This window comes from Trachypithecus francoisi, unplaced genomic scaffold, assembly GCF_009764315.1.
Source record: "Trachypithecus francoisi isolate TF-2019V2 unplaced genomic scaffold, Tfra_2.0 Lachesis_group10, whole genome shotgun sequence".
NCBI lineage: Eukaryota > Metazoa > Chordata > Mammalia > Primates > Cercopithecidae > Trachypithecus > Trachypithecus francoisi.
In genome coordinates this window covers 38,130,948-38,147,708 of record NW_022681455.1, presented here as the reverse complement: position 1 = coordinate 38,147,708, position 16,761 = coordinate 38,130,948, and the positions used below count along the sequence as shown (strand labels likewise).

Genomic DNA, 16,761 nt, shown 5'->3' with positions numbered 1-16,761 from the left:
TCCCTGCAAATACCAGGGGACAACTGTACCGTAACAAATCATAAACCATTAAAAAAGATAAGAGCCCATGAGTCCATACCAGTAACAGATAAATAAATGGGGGAGAGGAGGTGGGTTCACTTTTAGAAGAATGCTGAGTGCCAAACGGTAAATGCTGAGGGAGTGCTAGAGTTAGTAAATCATCATTTTGCAACCCTCCTAGCAGAGATTGGCTTAGGCAAGAATCATCAACGGATGATGAATCTAGGGGAAATTTTTCACGAGGAGCAGAGCATTTACTTGGTCTTAAAGTGTTTTCCAACAGATTGCTTTATAGGTGCAAGGGGAAAAATAGTAACTACATAGTGGAGCAACCAGGGAATGCCTTGACTAGGTGGGTGTATCAAAATTAACATCAACAATGAGGGCTGATGGACATCTGTGTCTCCCATAAAACCCTGAGAAGGACACATGATTATCTATGTAGTAGACTGGGTGAGAATTCGTAGCCTGAATCTAATTATGAAGAAATATCAGAACAAGGAGTGTTCTATTAAAACCCCACATAAGGAGTGTTCTATTAAAAAATAGGTGAGGGGAGGGATAGAGGGTTATATTCTTTAAAAATGTCAATATCATAAAAAACAGAAAGGCTATAAAAACACTCCATGGGAACGTGTTCTACCAAATCAGAACCTCTGGGGGTGGGTCCCAACAATCTGTGGTTTTAACATTTTCTCCAGGTAAATTCTGATGCTCGCTTAAGTTTTGTTTTTGTTTGTTTTTCAGTTTTTAAGAGACATGGTCTTTCTCTGTTGCCCATGCTGCAGTGCAGTGGTGTCACCAAGACTCACTATAGCCTCGAACTCCTGGGTTGAAAGCCATCCTCCCACCTTGGACTCCCAAGTAGGTAGGACCACAGGTGTACACCATCTTGCCTGGCAATAATTTTCCTAGAGACAGGGTTTTACTATGTTGCCCATTTCTACAAAAAATAGAGACGGACAACAAGCTGGTCTTGAACTCCTGGCCTCAAGGGATTCTCCTACCCTGGCCTCCTAAAGTGTTGGGATTACAGGTGTGAGCCACAACACCAGGCCCCTACTCAAGTTTGAAACCACAGATCTAGACTGTAAGCTCTTAGATTCTGTACTTCTAGCTTCTATATTCCTCATAAAACCTAAAAAAAAAAAATGCTTTCTGCATATTCAGATTTCAATAAATGCTTGCTGAATTTGGTTTGACAGTGAATAAGGCAGCAATGACCACTGAGACACTTGGAGATGATCAACTACTCCAGAGGCCCCAGCTAACACATCACTTCAGGTTTCTAAAGTGAATAGAAAACTTATTTTGAAAACAATAAAGGATGTCAGATTACTCGGGAGGTTAATAAAAGCACTATTGTCCCCAAAGGGAGCATATCCACTTAGTCTGTTAATGCACCAATTGAAAATATGTTAAAACTTACACACACTCTTCGACTGGTATTTAAAAATTAGTTCTGCAGTTCTAGCAAGCATTGCACAGTGATTAAGAAGCCAAGAAGGCCAGGGGTGGTGGCTCATGCCTGTAATCCTAGCACTTTGGGAGGCTGAGGCAGGTGGATTGCCTGACCTCAAGAGTTCAAGACCAGCCTGGGCAACACGGTGAAACCCCGTCTCTACTAAAATACAAAACATTAGCCAGGCGTGGTAGTGTGCACCTGTAATCCCAGCTACTCGGGAGGCTGAAGCAGGAGAATTGCTTGAACCTGGGAGGCAGAGGTTGCAGTGAGCTGAGATCGCGCCACTGCACTCCAGCCTGGGCGACTCTGTTACCCCCCACCCCCCCAAAAAGGAAGCCAAGCTACGTGTATCATGCAAGATCTGCTCAGAGAAGACAGCATTCTTGTGGCTGTGACCCAGATTTGATGAACATGGCCAGATTTCAGAAGAACATCCTCTAGGTGGCAATTCAGGAGACAAGACTCCTGCAATGAGAATGAGCGGATCAATTTGCCTACTGGGTAGAAAATGAAAACAAATAGATACATTTTCAGGCACTTGTTTTCTATCTTGAGAAGTTAAACTACTGAAGATGCTCTAAGATGCAGGATATCATCCCAACCTCGCAACCACATGCCTTTTCTAACTGGCACCTGAAAGATTTCACAGGAAAAGGGTGTTACTTTGGTATTGTTGATTTAAAGGTTATCTAGTCACAGTGAAGCATAGGAGAATTCCTCTTCAAAATTCCTCCTTATTGAAAGCCCATGGAGTGTCTTGGCAATTAACAATTCCTATCACCTCTAGCTGTTCCCTATGTAAGAAGGCTCAGAACTCGCCTTACAAATTGCTCTTTTGAAGATCAAAGGGAAGCCGAATGTGTCTGTGTGTGCTCTCGATGAGACTGTAATTTAATGGAATTTTTAGAGAAGGCTTCACTGGCAGTGTTTGGATGACAGCCCTGGGGCAGAGGATTCAGGGGAGCTTGGCCACTGTTCCCTTTGGAGGTCTTCCCTGCCTTTAATTGGCACCTCATTAGAAATTAATGAAAATGACATCCTCTGTTCTTCCTGCTCTAGGCATCGAATGCTACAAAAAGGCCCATCACAATTCATAACACATTCAATTTATATAGCAATGGCTCTTAAGCATTATTTATGAGATGTGAATTTCTTGTCAGCAGTTAATAACCTGTACAGAATGGAAGGCAAATGGAAGAAAAGATTGCAAATATATATATATAAAAAGATTTTCTGCAGTGAAGAAGTGTTCTGTTTGAGTTCAAACTATCTTCCTGAGTCTTCACTTTCAGTAGTAAATTACTGTGTTATCCCCCTACTAAAACCTTTCAGGGCAGTTAAACATCTCTCCAACATTCATGCATCCTCAAGGAAATACCTGTACAACTCACCCTTTCCTAGAGAGATCCAAGCAGGCACGAGGAACACAAGAGCTCTTTGTCAAAGACAGTCCCAGACTTTTTTAACGGCATGTTCCCATTGTTGTCCTTATCTTTTGAAGGGTGGCAGTTGACTCCGTAATTTTTCTGGGCACATAAGTGTAATACTCTCAGTGGGTCAAATTGAATGCCCAGCTGTCTCTAGGAAAGTTACATCTTGTTGAGACTTCAGAAAGCTCGGGGCTTTCTTCTCCAACAGAAAAAGTCAAATCTCCCTATAAGCAGACTCTCGGAATTGGGTACAAGCCCAGAAACTACTTGTCAGAACATTTAAAAAGGATGCATATTGCAACAAACCCAATACACATTTAGCAATTCAGCCTCCTGCCCACAAAGGTTAAGAATATGGCAGAGTAATCTATATTTACCAGAGATTAGACATGTGAGCTTTACTTGGGTGAATGTGAAGTCATCTAACATGTATTACCGTTTTGGTTTTTTTTTTCCAGGTGGATGCTAAGACCTTAGGAGATTAGGTAGTTTGTGTCAAAGCTGAAGGTTATAAACTGGGAGACCTGGTTACAACATCTTTATATCTCAGTGTTAAATTGTGCAATCTCCTATTTGCCTGATAAGAAGAAGCATTAGCCACTGCCGGGGGCAAGACAGCATACTTGATAGACCAACTGCTTGATCTGCTATGGCAAATCCTGTGTAATACCCAGGATTTAGTTACTTTCAAGGAAGAAACAAGAACAGATGGTTCAGGAACGTCCCACAATTCTAACTGAGGGACAACCAAAGGCCTATGTTACAAAAGCAACAGCTAAAATGACCAGGTAGGCTCACAACACTGGTAACAGACTGAACTGCTCAAATTCCCTGAGAGTTCACATGAAGACCAAAGCAAGAAACTGCAGATCACAAAAGATGAGGCAGCCTCTTCAGTGTGGAGTGAAGCTGGTTAGCCAGCAGAGCCCAGAGTTTCCTCAGCCAACCACAGTGTCCCTGCCTTATGTCACCAAGAATTTAAAATTGTCTGGCAAGGTTGATCGAAATAGCCTAATAATAAGGTTCTGAACTTACCTGGGCCATACTGCATGGATGTACACACGGAAGTCTGAAAACTGCTGTCAGCCTCTGTTTCCACCACCTATCCTAACCTTCTTTACAGTTTCCCAAAAATGCTTAGCACTATAACCAAAATGCCCTAAAAACCTTATCTGGTAACATTTAAGACTCCCCATGCTGGTTCCGGTTTCCGCAGTTGAATACGCACTTCTAATCTTGTGGAGTAACACATACACCAGAATGTGTAACAAACAGGTATCTGGTCATAACAGGAACAGGAGTTTCAACTTAGTTTCTATGAAAAGCTAATATCCTCTCTCTTCCTTCCCATTTCCAATAGGGCAGATAATTGAGGAACCGTAGCAGCAAAGGCTGCCGCTTCAGGAGATAGTAAACTTCCAGTGACTATTACTTTATAACTGCTGAGTGAACTATTTAGTCCTGTCAGCAATAGTACTTGTAGGATATCTTTGGCTGTCCCAGAAGTGAAAGGGGGCTCCTAAAGTTGACTTCTCAGAAAGAAAGAAACAGGATTCTCAGAGGCTACAGTCAGGTCTCACAGTCAGCCTGATGACAGCTGAACTGGTCCTCAAACAATTTTACAACATTATGTTTTAAAACCAGGGAATAAACAAAAGTACAGGAAACTAAATCAGCCTAAAATAATGCCGCTACACAATTTTATTCCTATGTGTCATGATATATGTGGTCATGAAGAGAGAAAAGGCTGACTTAAGTTTTGTTCCACTGCAGGTAGGCATCCCTGTGCAGCAATTCTAAAAGGTATTACACTACAGAATACGGAAGGAAAGGTGACTGTAAAGCTATTTCCGACTGGGTATATGGTGGCTCATGCCTGTAATCCCAGCACTTTGTGAGGCAGAGGCAGAAGGATGAATTCAGCCCAGAAAAAAAAAAAAAAAAAAAAAGGCAATTTCAAGGTATTAACTGACTAGATGAACTAAGGTTCAAAGGAAACTTTCTAATCAAAGCTTAATTTAACAGGGAGATGGAGAAAAAAGTCTTCCATAAATAGTAAGAAGTTCATTCAAAATTAACTTACTATCTGAATTTTATAGTACATACTCCAGAATTTTGTTTGGTAAACTTCTGAAGTCGTGAGAAGAAACCAGAGTAGTAAGTGGTGGGGGGAAGTTGAAAGCACTAAGCAGTGAGATGTAGCTCTAAGGAGATATGCCTAAGAACAGGGGGATGTTTTTGTCTTTTTTGCATGCGTGAGAATAAAGGGTGTTTAGAGGCAAACATCCTGTACTCCTGATTTCTCAAGCCCCAAACTTACATCGCAGGCACTACTGTAGCAAACTTACAGTACTCAGAAGAACAAAAGACTTCAGCCACTTAATTCCCAAAGCTGGGCCAAAGTGTTAAGGATATAGTCTCCATCATGCCACTGGGGGAGATGCTTACCACAGCGACACGATCCCAATTCCTGCTGCACCAGCTCCAGTTTGGTTTGGCACTGGAAGCACCGACGTCGACTCTTCTGTTTAGATCGACTGGTTTCCTCGGACCGTTCCGTATTCTCCAGTAGTCGTGGCCGTTTTACTGGTGAAGCCTCATTCTCAGAGTGTGAATCTGACCAAAACAACATATTCGGGGATCAGGATTAGTGCTTGGCCTGGCAAGCACAGCTGATTAATGTATTTCCAGGCATTCTCCTGACCGGGCTACTGCCCTTGTCCAGGAAGGAATCAGACCCATGAAAGCCAGTTCTGACTCGCTTGGTTTATATTGCACAAACCATGACAAGCATGTACCTTTAGTGCTGACTTCTAACCAGCTAGGCCTGAGCTGGAGAGAAGAGTGAGGGTGGCTCAACAAAAACCAGTTCTATGTTGTTGTTTTTTTAAAAAAAGCTGAGATTCTTTTTTTTTTGAGACGGAGTCTCGCTCTGTCGCCCAGGCTGGAGTGCAGTGGCCGGATCCAGCTCACTGCAAGCTCCGCCTCCCGGGTTTACGCCATTCTCCTGCCTCAGCCTCCCGAGTAGCTGGGACTACAGGCGCCCGCCATCTCGCCCGGCTAATTTTTTGTATTTTTTTAGTAGAGACGGGGTTTCACCGTGTTAGCCAGGATGGTCTCGATCTCCTGACCTCGTGATCTGCCCGTCTCGGCCTCCCAAAGTGCTGGGATTACAGGCTTGAGCCACCGCGCCCGGCCAAAAAGCTGAGATTCTATGAAGAGACCATTCCAGCTAGAAATGGGGTCCTGTCTTTGTATCCCCTTGCTGGGACCTAGAGGCTGCCTGTATTGATTAGGTATCTTTTCTTGGGTATTTGCTTGTCCTCAAGTAGACTGTAATTCTTTAAAGATGGGACTATGTCTAATGTTATCTCTGTATCACTATGCTTTCACAATTCCATTCTCAAAGCCAGTGTTTGATGAGTGATCTGTAATCTTTTATAGTAAAATTACTCATGTTTCTACTCTTAAAGACACAAAAGTCAGGTTCTAATACTGACAAGTATTATTCAATTTGATTCAGAATGAATGAAGGGGCACCTCTGCTGGTGCACATGCAAGCTGCCCTATTACCTCCACTATGGTGTGGTGCAGCAGCAGCACTGGGCACCCCACCTTGAGGTGGAGCAAAAATGGCAGGTGGAGGGGGGTGTACTCTGTGACAACTGTGTCTTATATAACCTCAAAAAAGTAATTAAGATGCAATAAAGTTCCTATCACAGGCAAGGCTGTAAATGACTCTTGCCTTCAACAAACTGGGCAGCTCTTTGGGGCTCTGTACTCCTGAAATAGCTGCCTGCATACCCACGACGTACCTCCTACCAAGTTCCAAAGTTGTTTGTGCTAAATTACCTCTAGAAGGGAGTCTCCTAAACAGTCTTCCTCAAAATAATCCAGATGCTACACCTTCTCACCCCTCTGTCACTCCCACCTTGGTCTAAGCCATTACCAATTCATCAAGCCTACTACAAGAGCCTCTTCACTGGTCTCTCTGCTCACCCCCTTGTCTCTACAGTCTATTCTCCATATAGCAGACAAGTGACTCTGTTAAAAATCAAGTTAGAATCATGTTACTTCCCTGCTCAAAACCCTCTAATAGCTCCTCTTGTCAGAGTAAAAGTCCAGATACTTAGACTGTCAAATACCCTGCATGACTTGCCCCACGCTCAGCTCCTGCTGCTTTCCTTCCTTTATCTACACTAGCCTCCTTATTGTCCCCTACCTGTGGGACTTTGTACGTTCTGTCCCTCTATTTGAAACAATCTTCACCCAGATCAACATGGGATCTTATCTCTTTTATCACTCAGGCCCCCGATGGTAGTTTGCTCACAGTCCCCCAGCCCTGCTGAACTGTAATGGCATATATGAAGGCCCTGCATATGCCATTTTTTATATCTCTTTTATATATTTGCTCCAATGTCACATTTTCTTTTAAATTTTATTTTGCAAAGTCACATTTTCACTGAAGGCTTCTTCCCTGATCATCACTTCTAGATCATTGAATCCCCATTCTTAGCACTTCCCCTCCTCTGTTTCCCTGTCTTTTATTCCTCCACAGCACTTATCTTTAACATTATGCCCTAAAAGAAAATCAACTCCAAGAGGGCAGGAAATTTCACCTGCTTTGTTCACTGATGTTCCCTCCATGCCTATGCTCAATAAATATTTCTTGAATGAATGAATTTGTCTCCTAGGCAGTCCTAATGTTCTACTTAAAGTGGGTCTAGTGAGAAGCCACAGCCTGTAGGATGTACTGTAGTGGAGGCTGTCTGTATGCCCTTTCCTAGCCTCCCTGTGTGTGAGGAAGATGCTGCACTTCACCCAAGACTGTTCAGTGGACCCTGATGGTGCCCCATCAGGGCATCATCAGTACAGCCTGCTGCGCTGTACTGGCATATGGAGGCCCTGCACCATTCTTAGCAACTACAGCCTTCATTTTTCATCTCATTTAATTCTTCCAGTCCTACATGTACAAACCAACTAAATAAGACCTCTGATGAAAACAACCGAAAGTAAGTTCAGCCTATTTCCCAGCTCTGCTGAGCAAAGCCGTCTAGGCCTAGGCCCAGTCAATGTGGTGACTAAGGTGGCTGCAGATAGGGCAGGCTCTCTCTGCATTCTTCTACAAGAGCAACAAGCAACAATTTAAATGTAAATCATTACAAAGCAGTCAGCTGAAAGAAATGCACCTTGTATGAGCCACACTGCTCTCTGGGGATGTCCTTTTACATAAACCAGCAATGGCTCTATTTGTATTAATAATCCTATTTAGATCTTTTTTTTTGTAACGAGAAAATTCTAGAGTAAAAACTATAACAAAAAATGTTTTTTTCTGAGACAAAGTCCTAAATTCAAAGCATCCTTACAGGAAGTTACTCCCATTGGGAGGCAGGTGTCAGCACGAGATGGGGAGGCAGCTGAGGCCTTTTCATTATTAATATGATTAAAATCTGGAGGGCCCTGGCACAATGCCAGCACACCTCTAATCTAACAGAGAACTGCTCAGACCCTGAGCCCCTTTCTTTCATACCTCTGTGTCTGAAAATGAAGAGTTCACATTTAGAGCTCTTTCTACGTGAATCTATCCCAAACTGTCAAACACGCTGTCCATTTGCAAAGCACCCACCTCCATTTCTAAAACAAACCTTTGCTGCAAGGAGAAGACAATTTAATTTCACTGTGTCAATGAAACTGGGAGAAAAAATAAAGAAAAGACAAAAAGAATTTGAGTGTGGCAATGTTATCCATAAGCTAACTATGTCCAAATAAGTAAGGGAGTTAGACATGTGAAGAAATTTTTTTTTAATGTATGAGTCCTATGGCTGAGAAATAGATTTCATATTTACATAATCACAATCATTAGTCATCACCAAACAACCCACTTTGATGGGTCCCCCCGACCCCTGCCCTGCAAAGTTAGGAGGCCTGTGCAGTTTTCACCTCTTTTTCTCTTAATTCCCCACCTTATCTGATCAATGGGCATTCAACAGCAACACTAAGAAATGTCTACATGGTCCCATGCTGAGATTTTCCTTGATCTATTCCACATTAATAAAAAGACCACTGAGTTATTTGTTCTGGTAGGCAGTAGGCATGGAATATTCTTGAACAATGAATCCAAAAGGAGGTTTCTGATGCTGCCACAGCTTCTGGTATGATATACTGGTCATCCTAAAAGAACACCATTAAGCCCTAGTCAGTCCTCTGACAATCAATGCCCCAGCATCTGTACAAGTCTATGACCAAAGGCATCCACGTATACAGAAAGTCTGGGCCCCAGGAAGCGGTCCTAGATGATTCTAAACCAAGGCAGAAAAAATGTCTAGCAGAATATGTTATGTTTTAGAATCAAGGAACTATTCCAGCTAGTAAGAGATCCACACCTTTGAAGCTCTGCAATATCCCCACTTACTCTTCCCTAGATGAAGATCTGTTAGATGCTCTCTAATGCTCCCTCCCACAAAGAACGAGAGTAAATAAGCTTCCCAAACTGCTCGCTATCCTCCACATGCTATTGTCCAAGAGGGTGACTATGTCTGTGTAATTTCTTGGAGAAGCAAACCATTCTCTGGCATTTTCTCACAAGTCAGCTTTTAATGAGAAGCTAATTAAATAGTAATCTATAGAATCATACTCCTTGCATAAGAAATTTACATTTCCTCTGCTAATTAGTTAACGAAACCTTCGTGCCATGGGGCGAGTTGCTTAATTAAGAGCAACAGATGTCCAGGGCAGGGGTTCTAATGACATGATAATGAATTAAATAATTCAACTATTTATTTATGTTTTAGGTCAATTAGAAAAAGACTACCAGGAAAAAAAAAAAGATCCAAACATGGCTGACATTAAAGGAACCATCTACTGCCCGTATTTGAATAAATTAAACTTTAATGATTTACTTTTGCTCACAAGTATCATTGCTTGTTACCCTGAAGCACTGCCAATTTCCTGAAAACACCTAACAGTCTACTTGCATACTCTGAACTTGGGCAGTAACGGTTAAATGTGGAGAGAGAGGTGAAGAGAAATAACTCTTACATGCAGCTTTAACTGTCAGAAGAAGCAAGTCCTTGCAAGGAGTATGCTCATTAGCAGCAGGAGGAACTCCCGTGCCAAGCTGGAAACCATTCCCACCCCAGGAGTTAACAGTGACTTCTAATTAAGGTCCTTCATAAATGGCCAACAAAGCAGATTCTTTTTTTCCAGTATGCTTCTTCTTGAGAACATAATCTAGTGTGGATATACCCATGGAGAGCGGCCACTCCCCCATTCCAGGTTCACACTTCTTGGTAGTCACCAGACCCCTGCTTTCTCTGCCAATGTTTAATAGAATGAGAAAGATATCACATCAGAACTAGTCAAAGTAAAGTCTGATCAAGAATCATAATGTGATTAAATAAGGAAGGAAAATCTTAAGAAGGATTTTGCTTATTTAGTTTTCTTGGTGTGAAAGTAACTGCTGCTTAATTTTCAACAGAGAGACAAGTACTGCAGTCTGTCTCTCGGTATCCAAGGCAGATTGGTTCCAGGACCCCCCCAAGGATACCAAATTCCACAAATGCTCAAGAAGCTTATATAAAATGGCATAGTATTTGTATATAAGCTACATAATCCTCCTGTATACAGCTGACCCTTGAACAACATAGGGTTTGGGGTGCTGACCCCCCGTTACAGTTGAAAATTTTCATATAACTTCTGCCTCTCTCAAACTTAGCTAGTAATAGCCTCCTGCTGACCAGAAGTCTCACTGATAACACACAGACAATTAACACATATTTTGCATGTTTTATGTATTACATACTGTATTCTTACAATAAAGTAAGCTACAGGAAGAAAAAATATTAAGAAAACCATATGGAAGAGAAAACACAGTTTCTCTTAAGTGAAAGTGGATCATTAAAGTCTTCATCCTTGTGGTCTTCACGCTGAGTAGCTGAGGAGGAGGAGAGGAAGGAGGAGTGGGGGGCTGGTCTTGCAGTTTCTGGGATGGCAGAGGCAGAAGGAGATCTGCGCATAGTGGACCCACCTGCACAATTGAAACCCATGTTGTTCAAGGGTCAACTGTACTTTAATCTTCTCTAGATTACTTATAATCCCTAATATAAACACTATGTAAATAGTTGTTACACTGTGTTATTTAGGGAATAATGACAAATCTACATGTTCAGTATGACACAATCATCCATTTTTTCCCAAATATTTTCAGTCTATGGTTGGTCGAATCCACAGATGTGGAACTCATGGATATGGTAGGCTGGCTGTACAGTGATTTTAAATATATGGAATCTTCTGAAGAGAGGAATTCTTCTAATTGTACTTTCCTAGCCAATCTCAGAAAGTAGTGGTAAGACTTTCAATTAGGAACACAGTTTAACTGGAAAGCTTAACTGGAGACAACAAACAGCCACTTCTTTTAAAATTCTGTTTTGTCTCTGGCAGAAATTCACATTTGTTCCTTACTGTCACAGTTCTTGTCTTTATTACTCATGTTCTCTCCTGAAAATTTCCAAATAAATTGTGTCAGGCCTGTCAAAGCTGAATTTCAATCTCTCTTAATCTCCTGTCACCCTGCAGCTGGCAGCTTGCACACACCCCGTGCACTAACCACGGCTGTGGCTTCCTGACATCTCAGGCAGGCAGGCTCTTAGGCCTCTGTACAAGCCAACACTCACAATACAGAATAGGAGAGTAGGAGAAGCAATGTGGCAACAAAGAGAAGAAAGCCTTCTGCTATTCCCTTCACCCATACCTTCCCTTACTTCTATGAAAGACATATCTGTTTAATCTCAGGCTCTATGACAGTTTTTGAGGTACTCAATCAGTTTTTTTAGAACCTATCAGTCTCTTGACAGATTGACATTTATGATCCCAACAGCCTGTGCAAACATCAGTAAGAGCAATAATTAACAAACCCTCACACATCACTGCTGTTTCTCCTTCGACCACTCAAAAGGAGCTTTAAGCTGGTAAAACCTTTGTCCACGAAAAATACCACACTCTCACTGGAAAAACTGATAAAAGAGGCTTGAAAAAAACTTGTTTTACAGGTACTTTCTCTTTGTATTTCCCGTCATGCTTTACTTTCAGGATATATGCTGGGATTAGATTCATCTTCTCCTGACATTCTACTCTGTGTGTCACGAAAGACTTTAAGAGAGAAAACACCTTGCTACCCATTAAAAAAATTTTCCCACCTCGTTTGACTGAAATTTTCCCTTCCTTTCTTAATGTTCCTAATGACTCTAAAATAATTGTGGAGTAACACATCTGTTGAAAAGCCATTGTGTGGACAGAGAATGAGGTTCAAGAGGCTGATTATTAAAATTTTGTGGAGAATGCCATCATCTTCATTCGATATGGAGATGAATCTAGCTTGAAATACTCCCAGTATGCCATGTCCTAGATCATAAACATTTAAAAAGTCAGCTGTTCACAAACTGCCAGGCAGTATAATTCCTAAGCATTTGGCTCCCTCTCCTCCTGGGAACACAAGATTGGGAGATCTGGAATGGCTGATCAGGAAGGTTGACCATCTTGGGAGTACACCTGAGCTTTGAGGTCTTTGTCCTTAGTATGCTCAAAAAACATACGGCATCAGAAATCTTCTTGGGGCCAACTCTTATCATCTACCAGATTTTGGTCCTCCAGATAGCAATGTAGAAGCTGCTTCTGTGGAGACATTTTTGACTGGAAGACAGCTTAAAGAGCAGCAGAACACACAGAAGTCAGGAGTCATGATAAAATTATCATATGCCCTTCAGGGGATGCGTACCCACAAACCCAAAGGTATGTTTTTAAGACTGAGATTAGGTTTTTCACTTCCTCACGGCCCATCTTCCCTTCCCATTTCTGGTGCACAGGAACCTGGAAGCTGATTTTGGCGGTACATCATGATACCAGAAACAAGTGACTATGAATTCATCAAAATATCAAGCAGGAGAAGCTAATGGGCCATGGGGGTGCAGCTCTCCATCAAATCGAACAATCTTAAACGAAAGTCACAGCAGGCTGGGCGCGGTGGCTCATGCCTGTAATCCCAGCACTTTGGGAGGCCGAGGTGGGTGGATCACGAAGTCAAGAGATCAAGATCATCCTGGCCAATCAACATGGTGAAACCCCGTCTCTACTAAAAATAAAAAAATTAGCTGGGCATAGTGGCACACACCTGTAGTCCCAGCTACTCAGCAGGTTCAGGCAGGAGAATTGCTTGAACCTGGGAGGTGGAGGTTACAGTGAGCCAAGACTGTGTCACTGCACTCTAGCCTAGACAACAGAGCGAGACTCTGTCTCAAAAAAAAAAGTCACGGCAGCAAGTCCAACAGTTTTCGAGGGCAAGGTTTTCCCTCTAACTCTTCTTTCTAATCTGTATGCCTTCTATTTTTTTTTCTTGCCTGGGCTGGCTAGTTCTTCTGGTATGATGCTGAAAATGAGTGTTGAGAGAGAACACCCTTGGTTTGTTGCCAGCTGTAGGAAAAATGCATTTAGCCTTTACCCAACATTTTATTTTAAAAATTTCAAACACAGAAAAGGTGAATGAATAATACACTAAGCGCCTGTGTACACTCCATTCAGATTCAACAATTAACGTTTTATCCCATTTCTTTAACTTGACTTTAATAGTTAATACTAGGTGTCAACTTGATTGGACTGAGGGATGCCTAGATGGCTAATAAAGTATTGTTTCTGGATGTGTCTGGGTGTGTCTGCCAGAGGAAACTGACGTTTAAGTTGGTGGAAGGGGAGAGGAAGATCCACCCTCAATGTGGGTAGGCATCATCCAATCAGCTGCCAGCACAGCCAGAACACAGCAGGAGGAAGAAGGTGGGACAAGTCTGTTTGCTGGCCTTCTGGTCCTCTTTCTTCTTTCTGCGCCAGATGCTTGCTTCTGTCCACCTGTCCTTGGACATCAGACTCCAGGATCTTCAGCCTCTAGACTCTGGAGGTGCACGAGTGGCTTGCCAGGGACTCAGGTTCGGCTGCAGACTAAAGGGTGTACTTTCAGCTTCCCTTGTGTTGAGGCTTTCAGACTTGAACTGAGCCACTATCGGCTTCTCTCTTCCCCGGTGTATGGAAGGCTTATCATGGAACTTCCCCTTGTAATCATGTGAGCCAATTCTCCCTAATAAACTCTCTTTTATAAATATATATATCCTATTGGTTCTGTCCCTCTGAAGAATCCTAATACACTCGCCCCTCCATATTTATACTTTCTTCCTCCCAGAACCGTCTGAAAATAAGCTACATACATCAAAATACTTCATCCTGGAATATATAGATATCTAATAATAAGGGCATTTCTTTACATGACCAAAATATCATACCTAAGAATATTAAGAATGCCCCAGTGTCACACAATATTTAATATTCAGTGTATAGTGAAATACCCTCACTGTTTTTAAAGGCGTGTCCAATCAAGTTTCATGTGTTACATTTAGCTCTTACGTCGAAATCTCTTTTAAACTTAGAACAGTATGGCCCTCAAACTATTTGTTCATTCATTCAAATAACATAAGCTTTTTTTTTTTTTTTTTACAATCCTTCTCAGTTTTCCTGTGGAATGTACCACCACCTGGATTTATTCTTTCTTTCCTCTCACCAATCAAGCAAGCAATCAATGGTATCCTGTAACTTTTAAGGAAGTGGTTATTTACTTATTCATTCAGGCTAGAGTGCAGTGGCACAATCACGGGTCACTGTAGACTTAACCTCCTGGGCTCAAGTGATCTTCCTGCCTCAGCCTCTTGAGCAGCTGGGACTACAGGCGTGAGGCACCATGTCTGGCTAGTTTTTTGTATTTTTAGTAGAGACAGAGTTTTGCCATATTGCCCAGGCTGGTCTCAAACTCCTGGCCTGAAACAATCTGCCCACCTCGGCCTCCCAAAGTGCTGGGATTACACGTGTGAGTCACTGTGCCTGGCAGGAAGGGAATATTTAATTGTATACCTTCTCTGTTAGATATTCAGAACCAGAAATGTAAAACTTCCATTAGGCACCTCACAAGCTCACATGGCATGGCTGGAGGACTGGCACAAGAAGGTGAAGGGCAGGTACTGCATAATCAACCCAGTTTCTACTGCACCTTGCAGTTGGGGAGAAGAATGCTGTTCCTTCAACTGCCTCCACTTCACCTCTTTCACATACTGGACATCAGAATAGGGCTCATGTGTGCCTTGGCAAGGAGGAGATGCTTACGCAAACATTAAGAGATAAGCTTGTTACTAGTGCTTTCAATCATGATTTGTTTTAGTCTGATGGCATTCTCTGTGACTGAAATTGAACCCAGCAGGCCACACAAGTCATTCTTCCAATTATCTCCTTTCCAATGGTCTCCTTGTCTTTTTCTGATGGCCCTTTACCTCCTGACTGACACCACACTACTGTTAGTAGTTGCTATAAGACATCTCTTCATAGCTGCATTACTCAATTCTCTAAAATTCTTATTTTAAACCTAAGGAAAAAATTTGCCAGACTAAAAAACATAAAGAAAAGCCCAGGAATGTTCATTTGTAAAAATAACCACAATTTCATTCAGTGCAATAATATTACCAGTTTATTTGATCTGTTTAATTTATATAGGCTTCTAGATTAACATCTACTCTGTCCAGGGCCATGACAACAGTCAATATCTCCTTCATTATTTCTTAAGTGCCTACTGTGCAACAGACACTGGGCTTTGAACTAACAAATCAAAACAAAGCACAGTAGTGAGCTGTCCCCCAAAGGAGCCACAATCCAGAAGGAAAGATACACACATATATATACACACACACACACAAATACAACTAGGGCCATAGTAAGTGTTATGAGGGGAGTGTTATGAACACACAAAGTAAAAGTGATAAACTCTGGCGGATGGGGTGCTTAAGAAGTAGATGAGAGAAAAGTCAGACAAGGTACCTCCTGGATTTAATTACTATATTTACAGGCATATAGACAGATGATTTTTAGCTCATACCTGTCATCCCCATATTCTTTTTCTCTTAGGCCTACCTTTAAGAATGTCATTTGTAGGCCAGGAGTGGTGGCTCACACCTGTAATGAAAGCACTTTGGGAGGCCGAGGCAGGCAGATCACCTGAGGTTGGGAGTTTGAGACCAGCCTGGCCAACATGGAGACCCCCATCTCTACTAAAAATACAAAGTTAGCCAGGCATGGTGGTGCATGCCTATAATCCCAGCTACTTGGGAGGCTGAGGCAGGAGAATCACTTGAACCTGGGAGGTGGAGGTTGCAGTGAGCCCGAGATTGCACCAATGCACTCCAGCCTGGGCAACAAGAGCAAAACTCTGTCTCAAAAAAAAAAAAAAAAAAAAAAAAAAGAACGTCATTTGTATTTAAGTTGCTACTCATCTACCTTCTTCTCTTTACCAAAAACCATCAATTAAATAGAACATTTCACAGTACGGGAAGCAAAGGCCCTTAGAGAACACCAGTTTGATGGGTTTTCAGGGAAATGAAGCTGTTGTCTGTCTTCTCCCTCCCTCTGAACCCACGGGGTTCCACTTTTTTCTTGGGGGCCCATGAACATCTCACTAAAATGTCAATGGTCAGCTCGGTTTTCCTTCCGTGATGTTTATTTGCCTTATTTACCTAATATTGGTCTGTCGGTTCAGATATACACATGGCTTTCACTGCCAATTTTTCTCTATTAGGAATCTTCCGAGACCATTTTCTTTTTATTATTAAATGTTTTATTTTGAGGTAACTGTAGGTTCCCATGTAGTTATAAGAAATAATACAGAAAGATCCCACGCCCCCTTCATCCAGTTTTCCCCAAGGGTAACATCTCACAGAACTCTAGAACAACATCACAACCAAGATACTGATATGGACACCATCAAGACAC

The 16,761-nt window shown here is 42.1% G+C and overlaps 1 protein-coding gene across 1 annotated transcript in view; it reads right to left on the bottom strand.

The window, feature by feature from the left end:
* Nucleotides 1-16,761, bottom strand: part of ZFAND3 (zinc finger AN1-type containing 3) — a 340,799-nt gene that overhangs the window by 31,785 nt on the left and 292,253 nt on the right. The window contains exon 6 of the mRNA XM_033217040.1: nucleotides 5,365-5,532. Within this exon, the coding sequence (XP_033072931.1) occupies nucleotides 5,365-5,532 (168 nt within the window). The remainder of the gene's footprint in view (nucleotides 1-5,364; nucleotides 5,533-16,761) is intronic.